The following is a 16460-nucleotide window of genomic DNA, read 5'->3' on the forward strand; positions in this document are numbered from 1 at the left end:
AATTTGAGAAATTTGTTCTTAGCCTGATGAGGAACAGCAGCCGCAGTGGTCAGATTTGCCTGCTGAATGTCGTCGTGAGGTTTTACTTCGATTAAGTGATCCGCGAGATATTGAAGCTTCGTCGGAGGCTTGCGAACATTTAGCTGTTCTAGCTCAGGAACAAAGGATTTGGCGAGAACTTGCTCAGTATCATTTCACGACACAACAAATAGCCACTACTTGGCAAAATAACCCTGGAAAAGACTGGAAGAATATATTTACGATTGCCCGAAAGTAAGTTGTGTTTTTTCTACACATTCTTTGTTTCACTCAATTTTTAAATTAAAATAAAATTTTAATTCAATATTTTTGTATTTATTTCTTGTTACTTTTTCAGTTCTAATGATTTTTTTTTAAGAGAACTGATTTTCGGTGGAGGACGCCAAGATAACATATTATCCTTAACATTTGTTAAATATTTTTTCAAACCTAACAATTTTTTTTATTAAAAATACCATTTTGACTTGAAAAATATTAAAAAAGCATTCTTTTAAATGATTAATCTTCTTTTAAACCTAATTTTTTTGGTTTAAAATCAACGATTCCCTGTTAAAAATGTTAACACAAAATTGTTCTTAAATTGTAAATCTTCTTTGAAATCTATACCGATTTCCAGTAGAAAAATGCTAGCATTAGCTTAAATTTCATATAACATTTTAATCTGCTTTGAAATTCAATAATTGCTTATTAAAAACAATGATTTCAGGTATAAAACGCTAAAATAACCTAAAATTGTAAAAAAAAATGGTAAATCTGCTCAGAATTATAATGATTTATCTAAGTTAAAAATACCAGTTTTCGTCAGAAAAACATTATCAGCATAAAGAAAAAAACTTATTCAAAATTGTAAATTTTCTTTGAAATTTAATTAGTTTTGCTTAAAAGAAGCGATTTCGGTGAAAAATTCTAGGATTGTCATATATTATTTATGTATTATGTATTATATATATATATTTTTTAAATGTAATGATTTTTTATTAAAAAATAAATTTTATGCGAAGAAAAATATCAACATACCATTTTTTAAATATTAAGTCTTCTCTGAAACCTAATGTTTTTGTTTTGTTTTAAAGTCAACGATATCCCGTTAAAAAATTGAATCCAAAATGTTTAGAAAATTAAATTATACAGCAATTTTAACTCTTTGAAATCCAAAAATCAATTTTCAACTGATGGGATGAATCTTAAACCAAAAAGAAAAAAATTAATTTTTAATCAAGTATTCCAACTTTCAACTTAGTGTTTGAAATTTGGACAAGTCACACAACATGAATTCTGAAAAAAAATGTAATAGTTGTTATTCCAACCAAAAAATATTTTTATTTGAAGTAAAAAATCGTTGAAATCTACCAAATAGATTAATTTTGAACAAAAAATTTCGATTTTCAACTAAACAATATAAATTTTCAGTTAAAAATATTACATTCAACCAAAAGAAAACGAAACTTGAACACAATTATGTAATCAATCAATTTTCAACTGAAGCGGTGATAATCGTCAACCAAAGAAAATTCTTTTTAAAAAAAGTTGGATTTCTAACCAAAAAAGATTGAATTTCTATCAAACAGATTATATTTGAAACCAAAAAGACTAATTTTCATCCAAATACATCAATTTTCAAACGAAAAATTTAATTTTTGACCAAAAAATATCAATTTTCAACCGAAAATAGAGTAGTTAAATTATCAGTTTATATACTTAATTTTCAACAGAGAAAAAATGAATTTAAAACCAGATCATTTGATTTTCAATGAAAAAAGATCATCTTTTAATCCAAAATAAATATTCAATTTTCATTTAGAAAATTAATTTTGAACAATAAAAGAAAAACGAATTTGCAAGAAAGGAATTAAATTTTCAACCAAAGATATCAAATTTCAGCTAACATGATGAATCCTCAACCAAAAGAATGAATTTTTAGTCAAATTAGTCCAACTTTCAACGAATTGGTTTGTATTCAACCACACTAAATGAATTCTAAACAACAAATGTAATAGTTAATATTCCAACCAAAAAGTATTTATTTTAATTTTAAATCAAAAATGGTTAGATTCTATCAAAAAGATAATAAAAAAAAGAGTTCAATTTTTAAATAAGAAATATCAATTTTCAGTGAAAAATATTACGTTCAACCAAAAGAAAACGATTTTTCAACACAATAAATGAATTTCCAACCAAATAAATTAACTTTCAATTAAAAAAGATAAATTTTGAATCAAAAATGAAATAGTTATATTTTCCGTTAAAAACATTAACTTGGAACAAAAAGAAAATAAATGTGTAACAAAATAATTAGTTTTTCAAGCAAATAGATCTATTTTAAACTAAAGCAGTTAATCTTCAACCAAAAAAAGATTAATTTTTAACCAAAAAGTTGCATTTTTAATAAAAAAAGATTTAATTTCTGCCAAAACAGATAAATTTTCAAACCACAAATACTAATTTTCAACCAATACATTAATGTTGAAACATAAAGATAAATTTTTTGAAGAAAAAAAAATTTTCAACCGAAAGCGGAATAGGTAAATTTTAAGTTAGAAACATTAATTTCCAATCCGGAAAAAAAATAATTTCCAACCAAATAATTTAATTTTAAATTAAAAAAGATCAATTTTCAATCAAAAATAAAATAGTTCAATTTTCAGTAAAAAAAATAATTTTTAACAAATAAAAAAATGAATTTGTAACAAATAAATTAAATTTTCAATCAACGAGATCAATTTCCAACTAAAGCGAAGAATCTTCATACAAAAAGAGATTAATGTTTAACCAAGAAATATTGATTTTCTATAAAAACAGATGAATTTTCAAACCAAAAAAACTATTTTTTCAGCTAAATACATCAATTTTCAAACGAATAGTTCAATTTTTGACTAAAAACGATCAATTTGCAATCGAAAACGGAATAGTTAAATTTTCAGCTAAAAAAATTAATTTCTGCCCTAAAAAATATGAATTTTCAATGAAACAATTTAATTTTCAATTAAAAAAGATCAATTATCGCTCCAAAATTAAATAGTTCAACTTTCAGTTAAAAAATTAGTTTTGAACAACAAAAAAAAACGAATTTGCAACGAAATAATTAAATTTGCAACCAAAGATATCAATTTTCAACTGAAACGATGAATCCTCAACCAAAAGAATGAATTTTTATTAAAGATTTCCAACTATCAACTAAGTGGTTTAATTCAACCACAAAAGACGAATTCTAAACAAAAAATGTTTTAATTTGAAATGAAAAAAACCGTTGAATTCTACAAAAAAGACGAATTTTTAACACAATCGTTAAATTTGAAACTAAAAAAATGTGTCCGATAAAAATATATTTTTTTTCAACCAAAAAAAAAACGAATTTTCATTACAATAGTTGATTTTTCAACCAAAGGGATGAGTTTCAACTACAATTATGAATCTTAAACCAAAAAACAAATGTTTAACAAAGTACTTCAATTTTCAACCAAATTCTTTGAGTCCTTTAATTTTTAGTTAAGCTTCGATCACTTAAAATTAAAAACATTCAGCTCTAAAAGTTTAAATTTTTTAACTTCATTAACCGTGAATTGTTATTAATAGGAAATCTTTCTGCTGATTTCTATTCAAAAATTCCAATTTAAATCTGCCCGGAAAATAACGGGGAAGTTCTTCCTCTACGAGAATGGCTACCCTGAAAATAAAAAACTTTCATTCCTTCATTTCTGAACTTCTATTTCAACGGAAGAATCGCGTCAAACAATACAAATTCTCTTGTTTTCTACTCAGTTTCTAACCAAGTTTTTAAAAATTATTTTCCAGGTCCTTCGGCTTACGAGAAGAATATGCTGAAATGATTCAACTCTGTCGCAATTGCCGTTGTTTATTTTGGCGATCCTTGGGCCACCCATGCATCGCCGATCAAGATCCGGCCTTTCAAGAAAAATTGGCCGATGTCGATCAAACTACACTCCATGTTCCGATTCCTCCACAAACCTTCTTGAAGTTCTTTTCGCTGTGAAAGTTTGAAAGAAAGCTTTTTTGTAAACGGGCATGCAAATAAGTCATGGGCGAAAGGTTTTTGTCTCAGATGAGAGTGATTGAATCGAGAGACTGCTGCCGATTAAAGATTTAATTCTAATTATTCCGAGTAAACTCCTTCGAAATCTTGGTCGATACTCGTGTTTCTCAATCGGCAGTGCATTGGATTTTGCGTGGAATTCCTAGTCTGCTTTTCACCTTTCTCGACTCGTCCAAAAAAAGGAAGAAAAAAAAGAAAACAGAAACTGCATTGCGCTTTCCAAAATTCGGATGATCCAGCGCGAAAAATAAAATATTGACGGAAATTTTCGTCGTAAACGCCTAACGTTTAGCAATTCGAAATGACACAAGGTTACTCTGATTGGAGATACGGACACGGCGAAACGAATATAGGCGTCTAATAACTGACCTTTTTTTTTATTTTCAGCGGGCAAACTATTCCTGCAATAGAGAGTTTGAAGATTTTTCTTTTACTCTCTTTGCCGGAGAGAGAATTAGTATTAATAATTCGTCTGTCTTGTACTTAGCATCCAGATAAATATAATGTTAGAGTTACAAGCATGAATTCTAAAGGAGGGAGTTCGGGTCCGAGTTCTGCGATAATTTAAATTTAATCAATGAAAAATAATTTGTTTTTTAAACAAATTATTAATAAAATTTTAGAGTTCGTTTATAAAATAGAGTTGAAGAGTAAGTCATCCAGTTTGAAGAGAAACATTTTAATATTTTAATTACTGGTCAGTTTTCCTTACGTAGCTAGTAATATTATAAACATAACATTATTGTTTAATGAACAAAATTATAAGTACTTGCTTTGATGATATTCACGATTTCTACTACCAAATAGTAGAATTTTCAACTGATAAAGAAAAATTTTCAGCCAAAAATTAAATAGTTCCATTTTTAAGGAAAAAATATGAAATTTCAAACATTATGATTAAATTTTTACTAAGAAGACAAATTTTCAACAACATAACATATATTTCCTACAAAATATTTGAAGTTCTAACTAAAAAAAGGCCAATTTATTATTTTACGAAAAGAAAACGATTTTTCAACTGGAAAAATTAATTTTTAACTAAAAATGAAATAGTGCAATTTTCAGATACAAAAAATTGAATTCTCAACAATATATATAGTTAAATTTGTGAGAAAAGAAGTGAACTATGAATTATGATATAAAATATTTTTAGTCTAAAATAGAATTTTTCAATTTTCTCTTTAAAAAACTTAACTTGAACCAAAAAAAAGCGAATTTTGAGTAGAATTGTTCAATTTGCAGCTTTAAAAATGAATTTTCAACTAAAAAAGTTACTTTTTAACAAAGTAGTATAGCTTTGAACCGAAAAAAAAAGAATTTTCAACGAAAAATTAAATGTTGATGTTGCAATAAAAAATTTAATATTAAATAAAGAGGAGTTGCATTTAAAACAAAAAAGACGAATTTAAAATAAAATATTCAATTTTAAAGTTAAAAAATTAATTTTCAAAAAAATAAGAATAATAAACGCAATAAAATATTGAATTTTCATCGAAAGAAATGAATTTGCCAGTATAAAAATAATTGTTTAACAAACATGAAATAGCTCAACTTTCAGATAAAGAAATTGAGTACCCAACAATAGTTTATTTCAATTTGTGACAAAAAAAAATGAATTTCGAACTAAAAAAGAGCACATTTTCAGCCCAAAAATGAATTTTTAGCTAAAGGAATAAATCTTCAACCAAAAAAATTACTTTTTAACAAAGTAGTGTAACTTGGAACAAAAAAAAAGAATTTTCAACGAAACATTAAATAGTTAATGTTCCAAAAAAAATGTTAATATTAAATAAAACGAAGTTGAATTTAAAACAAAAAAGACAAATTTTAAATAAAATGTTTGATTTTGAAGTTAAAAAATTAATATTTTATAAAATGAATCTGTTTTTTTTTCTTTTTTCAAGAAATTATTTTAATTTTAATTTTAATTTTAAAACATAATTTTCACAAGAAAAAAAATAATCGGAATAAAATATTGAATTTCCATCGAAATAAATGAATTTACAAGCATAAAAATAATTTTCTAACAAAAAATGAAATAGTTCAACTTTCAGATAGAAAAATTGAATTCCCAACAATAGATTAGTTCAATTTGCGATAAAAGAAGTGAATTTTGAACTAAAAAAGAAAAAATTTTCAGCCCAAAAACGAATTTTTCCATTTTTTCTTTTAAAAAACTTCATTTTGCACCAAAAAAGAGCGCATTTTTTGGTAGATTTGTTCAATTGGCAGCCATTGATATGAACTTTTGACTGAAGTAATCAAATGAGTCTTCAGCCAAAAAATTACTTTAAAAAAAAAGTAGTATAACTTTTAAGCAAAAAAGATGAATTTTCAACAAAAAATTAAATAGTTGATATTCCAACAAAAAGTATTTTAATTATAAATAAAACGTAGTTTAATTTAAAACAAAAAAGACAAGTTTTAAATAAAATACTTAATTTTGAAGTTAAAAAAATAATTAAAAATGAGTAACTACAATCAAATATTGAATTTTCATCGAAAGAAATGAATTTGCAACCATAAAAATAAATTTGTAACCAAAAATGAAATAGTTGAATTTTCAGATGTAAAGAAATTATTTTGAAACAAAAAAGGTGTTTTAACAAAATACTTCACTTTTCAACCAAAATTAATAATTTCTCAAACAAAAAGATGACTTTTCAACTGAAATATTAATGTTTAACAATTAAAAAAATATATTTAACTACAAAGATTAATTTTTAGGAAAAAAAAAATTTTTTTTAAATTAGTTAATTTTCTAAACTGAAAAATGAATTTTCAACCAAAAGAGACGAATTTTTAATAAAATATGTCAATTTTCATCCAGATGGTTGATTTTTAAACTAAAAGAGGTGAATTTTTGACCAAAAATGGCAAGTTAAATCTTCAGTTAATTAATTTTAAAGGAAAAACACAGATTTTCACACAAATAGTTTATTTTTAACCAGAAATGAATCTTCAACAAACAACGTAAAATGTAATAGATAAAATTTCAACAAGAAAATAGTTGTAATCAGAAGCCGCTAAATTGAACCCAAAAGGACGAATTTTCAACAAAACAAGTAATTTTTCAAATAAAGAAGATCAGTTTTTACCCAAAAATAAAACAAAAAAGACAAATTTTCAACAAAGTAGTAAAACTTTTTAACCAAAGAGAAGAAACTTAAAAATTTTATTAACAAAAAAACAGTTGAATTTAAGAAAATAAAGATGATTTTTCTCGAAAACAGTTGTTTTTTTAATTTGAAAAAATCTTTATGTTTTGATATTAAAAAAACAGAAATCTTTTTAAAACATGTACTTTGAAACGTTCTTTCAGTAAACAATAATGTTATATTTGTGAAATTCAGAATTATGCAAAAAACTGACCGTACTAAAGATGTTAATTTTTTCTTTTAAAACTGAATGCTTAATACTTTGACTCTATTTCACGAATAAATTGTAAACTTTTATTAATAATTTGTGTCAAAAAAAAAAGCTATTTTTTATATGGTAAACTCCCCCTTTGGTCGATTAGTTTTTGAACAAAGTTCGAGTTTTCCTCTCGTGCAAAGCGATAGTAATATTACCTGTTAATTATTATTTATTTTCTGCACTCCTATGTTTGTGATGATTTCTGGTGCTTTGCGAATTACGTTAAATTTTTCTTTTGCTTTGACTTTCCATTACGATATTCCATTTGTGTAAAGTTGCTTTCTGTCGATGATCCGATAACGACAAAGCCTAGTTTAATTTTAAGTTTTCGTACTACATTTTTTGACAAACGTGTCACCTTTATTTCGAAACTAGTGATATTACTTTTACTTTCGAAGTATCTCGTTCCTACGATTTTTCAATCTACTTTCTACTCTGCTTTCTTAGAGAAAGATAATTCACTAATATAAGAGTAAATTGTAGTTGAATTTGCACTTATTTTACTCTTTCTTAGGAGACGCAAAATATTTATCGCTTTTATTACTGAGGCTACGAGATTCAAAGTTTTTAAGTTGTCTAAATACTGTGATGACAATTTATATTATATACAAAAGACGAAGGTACCCAGTGAACAAAAAAATATACATATAATGAGCGTGTTGGTATCCGAGTGGGAAAAGATTCGTCGGTTCTTTCCAGGCAGATCCTATTTACACTGATTTTTATGAATTTTTTCGATACACTCGTTTAGATTAGCTTGAATCAATTGATTATGATTATAAATAAGTTATTGCGCATATCTAGCTTTTTCGGTGAATTGGTTGATAGAAGATTGAAAATTATACTGCCAAAAAGGATGCTATTGCATTTATATGAATTGACGATTCTGATAAATTTTCGATTCCAATCGCGAAAGACGATTCTTTTGATATTCGCTTTTTATTTTAAAAACGCAATTTTAAGCCATGTTGCATGACTTACAATGTATATTTTACTAACCTAGTCATTACATAGGGTGACCAAATAATGTTGTCTCTATGAAAAAACAAAAAAAAAGAAGAGCTAGTTTCGATCACTAAATTTTAAGAATCCGGCAGCTGATGTGTAACTATTAATTGTATTTGTCGTCCAAATTCAATGAACTTAGTTCTCACTAAATATCCGAAGGTTAATGAAAAGACGCTAAGCGTTGCCTTTATATATAATAAATTATGTTCTATAATAAGAATAAGTTTGTTTAGTAATTTATACAAATATTTTGTATTGTTTTTAAATTTATATAAAAGTATATAATATATATATATTGAGCGGAATAATTTCTCTTCTAAAGGGACGCACCTGATTTAATAATCGGAGAAGACGATTACTTTTTAGGCAAAATCAAAAAAAGTGAAATGAAAAATAAAATTTTTCATTTTTATTTGTACCCGGACGCTTAGTGCCTTTTCAATTTACCCTCGTATGATTTTAAAATGCTCTCTCGGTATGGGAATGCATTATTTTACCTACGTAGGCCAATCTGTAGAGTGGTGTTGTGCAAACGCTTTGAAATAAATATCTATTTAAATATAATTTTTGGTTATTTATTATCATTCCGCTGTTTTTGTATATTTATTAATTTTTATTCTTTTTTTAAAGATAAGTTTTAGCAGAGTGTTTAGGTCAGGGGTCTCCATAATCCGCAGGTGCAGCGTGACCCAGGATCGATCGGCTTTTTTCAAGATCTACCAATTTTTTCGACGGGAAACAGAGAGGAAATTTATGACTCCTTTGAAAAAAAATCCCATTTGGAAGGGCTGAAAAAAACCTTTTTTCTGGTTAGCCAGGGCTTGAAAAACAGAGTATTTTATTTAAAGTATTTAAACTAAAAGCAATTGCCGATAATTGTTCAAAAATCAATGTTTTCGACACTAATAATACTAAATAATTAAAATGATTAGTTATTAGGTAAAAATAAATTTAAGAGTTTTTTTTCAAACTGAGAATCTGTAAATTATTTTAGAATAAAATTTCGAAAATAGAAAAAATAAAAATTTTTTAAATTGATCACTTAAAATTCACAGGAATTGAAATTGCATTAGCGCTTTTCAATAAAAATAATTAAAAATTGATACTACTTTAAACTACATTGAATGTTTCAATCAAAGCAGCTTAAATTTTGAAATTAAAAATTTGTATTACATTAAAAAAATTAAATATGATGCCATAAATTTGTCTAGAATAAAAAAATTAATTTTTCGTCATTTTTACCGTTCAAAATGAAAATTTTTTGAATTATAAACCTTTAAAATTTAATTATTCGACAAAAAAAATTTTTTAAATAAAAAGGAATGTTTAATTTAAATAAAAATGTTTTGAAAAACGCTATCGCTACTGAATGGGAAAAAATCTTTGCATTGGTATTAACAGATTTTAAAAATGGTAATTTATTTATTTTTGTTATATCTGTTAGATATAATAATTTGATCATTTATTTAAGTCTATTTAACAATTTTCTAATCTTTTAATATTGTAAAATTTGTTATTATGGATTTTAAAACTGATTATGTTTTTAATATCAGGTAATGGGGATCTAAGGACACGTGAATTTCTGTCCACTTTTTAATATTCTACATTACATTGTTATGATATAATTTTGTATGTAATTATAACAATTATATAATTAAGCTATACTTTAGATAAATTAAAGTCTGATTTTGAAAATAAAATTTGGATTACTCATTAACAAAATAATTTTAGTGTGGAATTTCGAATAGAAATAAGGGTCTCGAATTTAAGGGTTCCCAGCGGCAAAAAAATAAGGTGAAAGGTTACGACAGTTCTGGGTCTGGAAAAATTGGAATGGTTGGGGAATTTTTTTTGAAAGCAAGCTTAATTTTTTTAAATTGCAATATAACATTGAATAGCAATTATTCTTTATTTTTAACAGCAGCTTCATCTTTATTTTATTAAAAATTCAATTTGTTTGACACTTTTCTCTCTCTTTTGACTGAAAAATCTTTCTTAGTAGAAAAATCGCCTTTTTTATTGAATTTAACAGTTTTTTCATTAAATATTATTAATTTATTAATATTAAATATTATTTTATGAGAAATAACTACTACATTTTTCGTTTAGGTTTCATATATTTTTGAATGAATTTTGTTAAAAAATTAATTTTTGTTGTTGTTGAAAATACGTTTTTTCTTCGGCTGAAACTATTTTTTTTTTACTGAAAGTTTAACTATCCCAGTTGACAATTGAAAATTTTGTTATTATTAAAAATTAATTTTCTTAAACTGAAACTATTCCAATTGAATATTCGATCATTTCAGTTGAAAATTCATCTCTGGCTGAAGTTTGGTTTCGAACTAAAAATTCAACGTCTTTTTTTTTAATTTAACTGCTTCAGTTGAAGATTTATAATTTTAGAGAAAAATTCATCACTTTGTTTAAAAATTTAATTATTGTTTTGTATATTTTTTTTTCATAATTAGTTTTATTTAACTGAAAATGTAACTACTATTTCAATTAGATATTATACCACTTCAATTGAAGAATCATCTTTTTTTTATTTGACAATTTATCTTTTATATTTCAAAATTTAACTATTTGGTTCAAAACTCGTCTTTTTTATGTTGCGAGTAAAGATTCATACTTTTAGCTTAAAATCCATCAGTTTGGTTGAAAATTCATTTTTTTAACTGAAAATTTAACCATTCTTTTTTTAATAAAAACGTTATCATTTTTCGTTCAAAATGCATCTATTCTCTTTAAAAATGATATTTGTTATTGCAAATCAAACTATTTCGATGAAAATTTGTCTGTTTTTGGTTGATAATTCAACTATTCCGTTGAAACTTCACGTATTCGGTTTAAAAAACGTCTTTTTCGGTACAAAATTAATCTTCATGTTTGAAAATTTATTTTTGGGTTAAAAAACAAAATATTCTAATTACATAATCATAATTTTATTTCAAATTCAACTGTCCCAGTTGGAAATTCATCAGTTTGGTTGAAAATGAATTTTTTAAACTGAAAATTATCTATTTCTTGTGTGGTTAAAATTGATCTTTTTTAGTTCAATATTCAAATGTTTGCTTGGAAATTTGTCTTTTTCAGTAAAAAATTATCTATTTTATCAAAAAGCTGTGTATTTTGCTAAAAATCCTCTTTTTTGGTAGAAAATTAATCTTGTTATTTAAAAATTCATCATTTTGGATAAAAATTGAAGTATTTCAGTTAAATAATCATAATTTTTTAAATTCAACTATACCAGTTACCATTTCAAAATTTTATTTACAAATTCATCAGTTTGGTTTAAAATTAATTTGTGTTACTGATTAATGTACTATTAGACTTTTTGTTGAAGATTGGTCCTTTTTATTAAAAATTCATGTATCTGGTTTAAAAATCATCTTTACTGGTAGACAAATAATCTTGATTGAAAATGTATCTTTATTGCTGAAAAATTAATTTTTTTAACAATAAGTCAACAATAATCAATTTTTTATCCTAACTTTTTGATGAACTGTTGACCTTGAAATCTATAGCAACATGTTTTAGATATGTAATTCAGAACAATACAATGCCTTTATTAATTTAAAACTTTATTTAATCATATTTTATGTTAAAAATTAAAACTTTTGATATCTTGAATATTTTTAGAAATCTTAAGTATTTAGAGTGAAAAATAAAAATTCAGAGATGGCGTAAATAGTAATTTTTTGTTAACTATTTATGATATCGAAAATTCTTGTAAGATGTATCGAAAATCTATTGCTATTGATTACTAGTCAAAATTTTCCTAATATGTGACCAAAAAATGTATAGTAACATGTTGTAGACGTTTAAGGAAATAATTAAATGAAAAAATTTACGTTTTTCAAATATTAATTTTCTTATGTATTATTTAATTGATGTCTTAAAATGCATCATTTACATCTAAAAAATAAATGATAAATATTGTAAGTATAAAAATAAGTATATATAACTCGACATAACATATTCGTAGAAAAAAATGTTTATTTTATTGTTAAAGGCGAATTGCGCGATTAGTTTGCAGCGTTTGCAGTACAATTTTTAGTATTTCAGTAATTATTAGTGAATATTATAATCACAAATGAAGCTTGATGTATCAGCATCCAGTTGTGTACTTTGGAAACAAATTGACAAAAGGAAAAACGATACAAAAAAAATATATTGAAAAAAAAACGATAAAAAAGAGTTTAAAAACATCTACAACACAAGGTACGAAGAGCATGATTGGACAAAAGTTGTTTACCCAAAAAACATCTACAAATTTTTTATTATTTTTTTTTATAGGATACATATTTTTTAATTAAATCGCAAAAAACAGGATTGAAAATGAACAAATTAAGTTTTAGGATAAATGAAACAAGGTACAATAAAATCTGTAATGACAAAATTGTTTTGTTTTTTTAATAGGATGCCCTATTTTTAAGTTATAAAAACAAGGAAATGGAATGCACTTTTTTAAGGACTTAGTTATTCTATAAGAAATTCATCTTTTTTGGTAGAATTCAGTTGTTTTTTATTTAAAATCAAAATCTTCTCTAGTTGAAATATCAACTATTAAATTTAACATTAAGAAATCATCTTTTTTGGTTGAAAATTCAACTACATGGTTGTAAGTTGTACTACTTTTTCAAAACTTCTGTTTTTCATGTTGAATATTCATAATTTTAGTTGAAAATTGATCTCTTTGGGTAAATATTTAACTAATTTAATTTTTCAATTTTTATCTTGAAAAGAAGATTCTTTAGTTTTGAAATTTAGAGGTTCAAAGCTATCTCGTAAAATAAATGCTTGTGCAATTTTTAACAAAGAAACTGCAGCTGGATTTCAAAAATTATTTGATAAACTTAGTTGATAAACTCAAAACTTTTTTTTACCAATCATGTTCAATTTCAACTGTTCCTAATTTTTAATTGTTTAAGTCTTCTTCAAATTTGTTTAATGAATTTAACCAAAAAAAGAGTCGAACTCAAACTTATTCAAATTACACTTCATGATATGATACGAAATTTGTGATATTTCCAGTAATTTGTTAGATTTTTTCTAAAAGTTTCGAAAATTTCCGATCAAAAAAGATATTCATCGTCAGTTTCCGGTTTTTCTTGGACACAACAAATTCTTGTTCATTTCCCAGTTCAGCAGCAACTCTAAATCTTGAAATAAACATTCAAAATCATATATTTCCAAAATAGTAACCTTGCAAATCAAATAATTTATAATTTAGAGACTTGCAAAATTTTTGGTTCAGTATTCTAGTATGTATAATAAAATTTTATAATACAATTTTTTTGCGATTCTACAAAAACCATATGTAGAGAATCAATATAAGAAAATCTGCATAGAAATAAAGAATATTAAAATATTGAAAGAACTGATGTAAAAAATAAAGAAAGTACAGACGGGTAATTTATTTATTTATTTAGCGTAGGATTTTGACAACTTTTTAGAAATTGCAAGGAATTGCATACAGTTTATATGAATCTTAAGTGGTTTCGTCAAATTTCATAAAAATTTCACGGCATTTGAAAAATTTCCAAGCATATCAGGAGAGCTTAAGTTCTTCAAGAAACTTAAGAACATTTCCACGGATTTCGAGTAATTTCGAAACATTTCGAGGGAGTTTACAGGACTTTTAATAATCTCAAACATTCAATAAAATGAAATTTGAAGGGATTACTATCGATTGGAAAGATCCAACGAATTTAAATGTATTTCAAGACATTTAAAAAGATTAAAGGATTCGATAGATTCACAAAACGTTTATATTCATTTGAATGCAATAGAATTCCCATATGAATTCTAAACCAAAGATTTCAACAGATTTTTAGGTATTTCAATGAATTTCAGAAGTTTCAAGGATTTTATTAATTCTTCAATGACTTCAATAAATTTCAAAGATTTCTATGGGTTTAAACGGGGGTTTTAAAGAAATCACTTATACTTCTTAAAATAGATTTTTACCTTTTTATAAAGGTGTCAAGGTATTTTCAAAAATTCCAAAGGATTTCAGGAGATATACAAAATATCAAGGGATATCAAAGAATTTTGTATGATTTTCAAAGATTTCAAGGATTTCTAGTAAATTTAGTAAAATAAATCAAATAAATTGTAACGTCAGGGATTCCTATTTATTCCAAAAATGTCAAGGGAATTTAAGGTATTTGAAGGAATTATACAAATATTCAAGGATTTTATTAATACTCCGAAAATTCGGAACGGCTAGCCAAGCTTTTGAATAATATTGGACTAGTCATCTCGAAACTTAATATTTAAAAAATTTTAATAATGGATTTTTAAATGGTTTATATCTTTAAATAAAGAAAGGTTAAAAGTTCAATCACTTTTTATTCCATTCGAAACATTGTACTTTTTCAAAATGTTAGCTAATGTAACATTGTTTGATTTCAAACACTTTCCATTCGAAACTATTATTTATCAATAATTATCCCGAAAAAATGTTAACTTGATACTTCAAACTTTATTCAACAATGGATTATAAAATTGATAATTGTATATCTAAGTAATGTTACAAGTTCAATCCCTTTTCATTTCATTCGTAATAATGTTGTTTTTTTTCTTAAAAATGTTCCCTACAATAAAATTATGTCAGTTAAAAGTTTGTTGCAGAATGGATTCTTAAATTGTTTACATTTTTTAATTTAGAAATGCATCAAGTTCAATCCCTTTTCATTTCAGTCAAAATATTCTCCTTTATTAAAATGTTAGTTATCGTAAAATTGTGTGATTTCAAAAGCTTTCGCTTCAAAATTATTATTTATTTATTACTGTATCAAACATTTTGTAAACTTGATATTTAAAATTTGTTTCAATAATGGATTTTAAAATGGTTTCTATTTAAAAATGTGGAAATAGTACAAATTTATTTCCTTTTCATTTCATTCCAAATATTGACCTTTTCCAAAATGTTATCGAATGTAAAATTGTTTGAATACAATCGCTTTCAATTTGAAATTAGTATTAATTAATTATTACTTCAAAAATCTTTTGAAAAATGAATCTTCAATAATCTTGTATTCAAAACTTCGTCCAATAATGAATTTTTACCATTTTTTTATATATGTAAATTTAGCATTGCTATAAGTTCAATCCCTTCTTATTTCATTCGAGATCTTTTATTTTTTCAGCACATTACGTTAAATTATTTGATTTAAAACTTTGTTCAATCATGTTTTTTGTAATTGTTTATATTTTTAAATTTATAAATGTTACTAATTCAATTCCCTGCTTTCATTTAATTCAAAATTTTGTCATTTTTCAAAATGTTAAGTAACGTAAAGTTGTTTTATTTTAAACGCTTTTAAATTGGCATTATTATTTAATGATTATTGTTTCAAAAAATGTTTAAAGTCAATATTTGAAAAATATGTCAATAATGTATTTTCAAATGGATTATATTTAAAAATTTTGAAATGTTACGAGTTTAATTTCTTTTCACTTCATTCAAAATATCGACCTTTTCCAAAATGTTACCTAATGTCAAAAGTGCTGGATTTCAAACGTTTTCTATTCGAAATTATTATTTAATAATTATTGTTTAAAAATTTCTTCAACCTTATATTTAAATCGTTGTTCGATAATGGATTTTTAAATTGTGTTAATTTAAATCGAGTAATGCTACAAGTTCAATACCCTTTTTATTTCAATCTAAATATTGTCTTTTTCAAAACTTTACATACAAAAATTACTTGATTGCCAACTTTGTTCAATAATGGGGATTTTTAAATTTAGAAATGTTACGCCTACCCCGAAAGGGAAATGGCTTAATGGTGTAATGATAAAAAAAAATATACGTTCAATTCCTTTTCATTCCATTGGAAATATGGGTATTTTTTAAAATGTTATATACCTAAGCTCAAATTGCTTGATTTGAAAAATGTACAATAGTGGATTTCTAAATTGTTTATATTTTTAATGC

At 24.6% G+C, this 16460-nt stretch overlaps 1 protein-coding gene across 1 annotated transcript in view; it reads left to right on the forward strand.

Moving 5' to 3' along the window:
• The window catches only part of LOC117168117 (F-box only protein 32), a 42384-nt gene extending 38109 nt beyond the window's left edge, over window positions 1-4275 (forward strand). Inside the window, exons 6-7 of the mRNA XM_033353513.1 lie at window positions 23-273; window positions 3832-4275. Of these exons, the coding sequence (XP_033209404.1) occupies window positions 23-273; window positions 3832-4030 (450 nt within the window). The 3' untranslated portion in view covers window positions 4031-4275. The remainder of the gene's footprint in view (window positions 1-22; window positions 274-3831) is intronic.
• Window positions 4276-16460: the final 12185 nt, after the last annotated feature.

This window comes from Belonocnema kinseyi, chromosome 2 (assembly GCF_010883055.1).
Source record: "Belonocnema kinseyi isolate 2016_QV_RU_SX_M_011 chromosome 2, B_treatae_v1, whole genome shotgun sequence".
Classification (NCBI taxonomy): Eukaryota; Metazoa; Arthropoda; class Insecta; order Hymenoptera; family Cynipidae; genus Belonocnema; species Belonocnema kinseyi.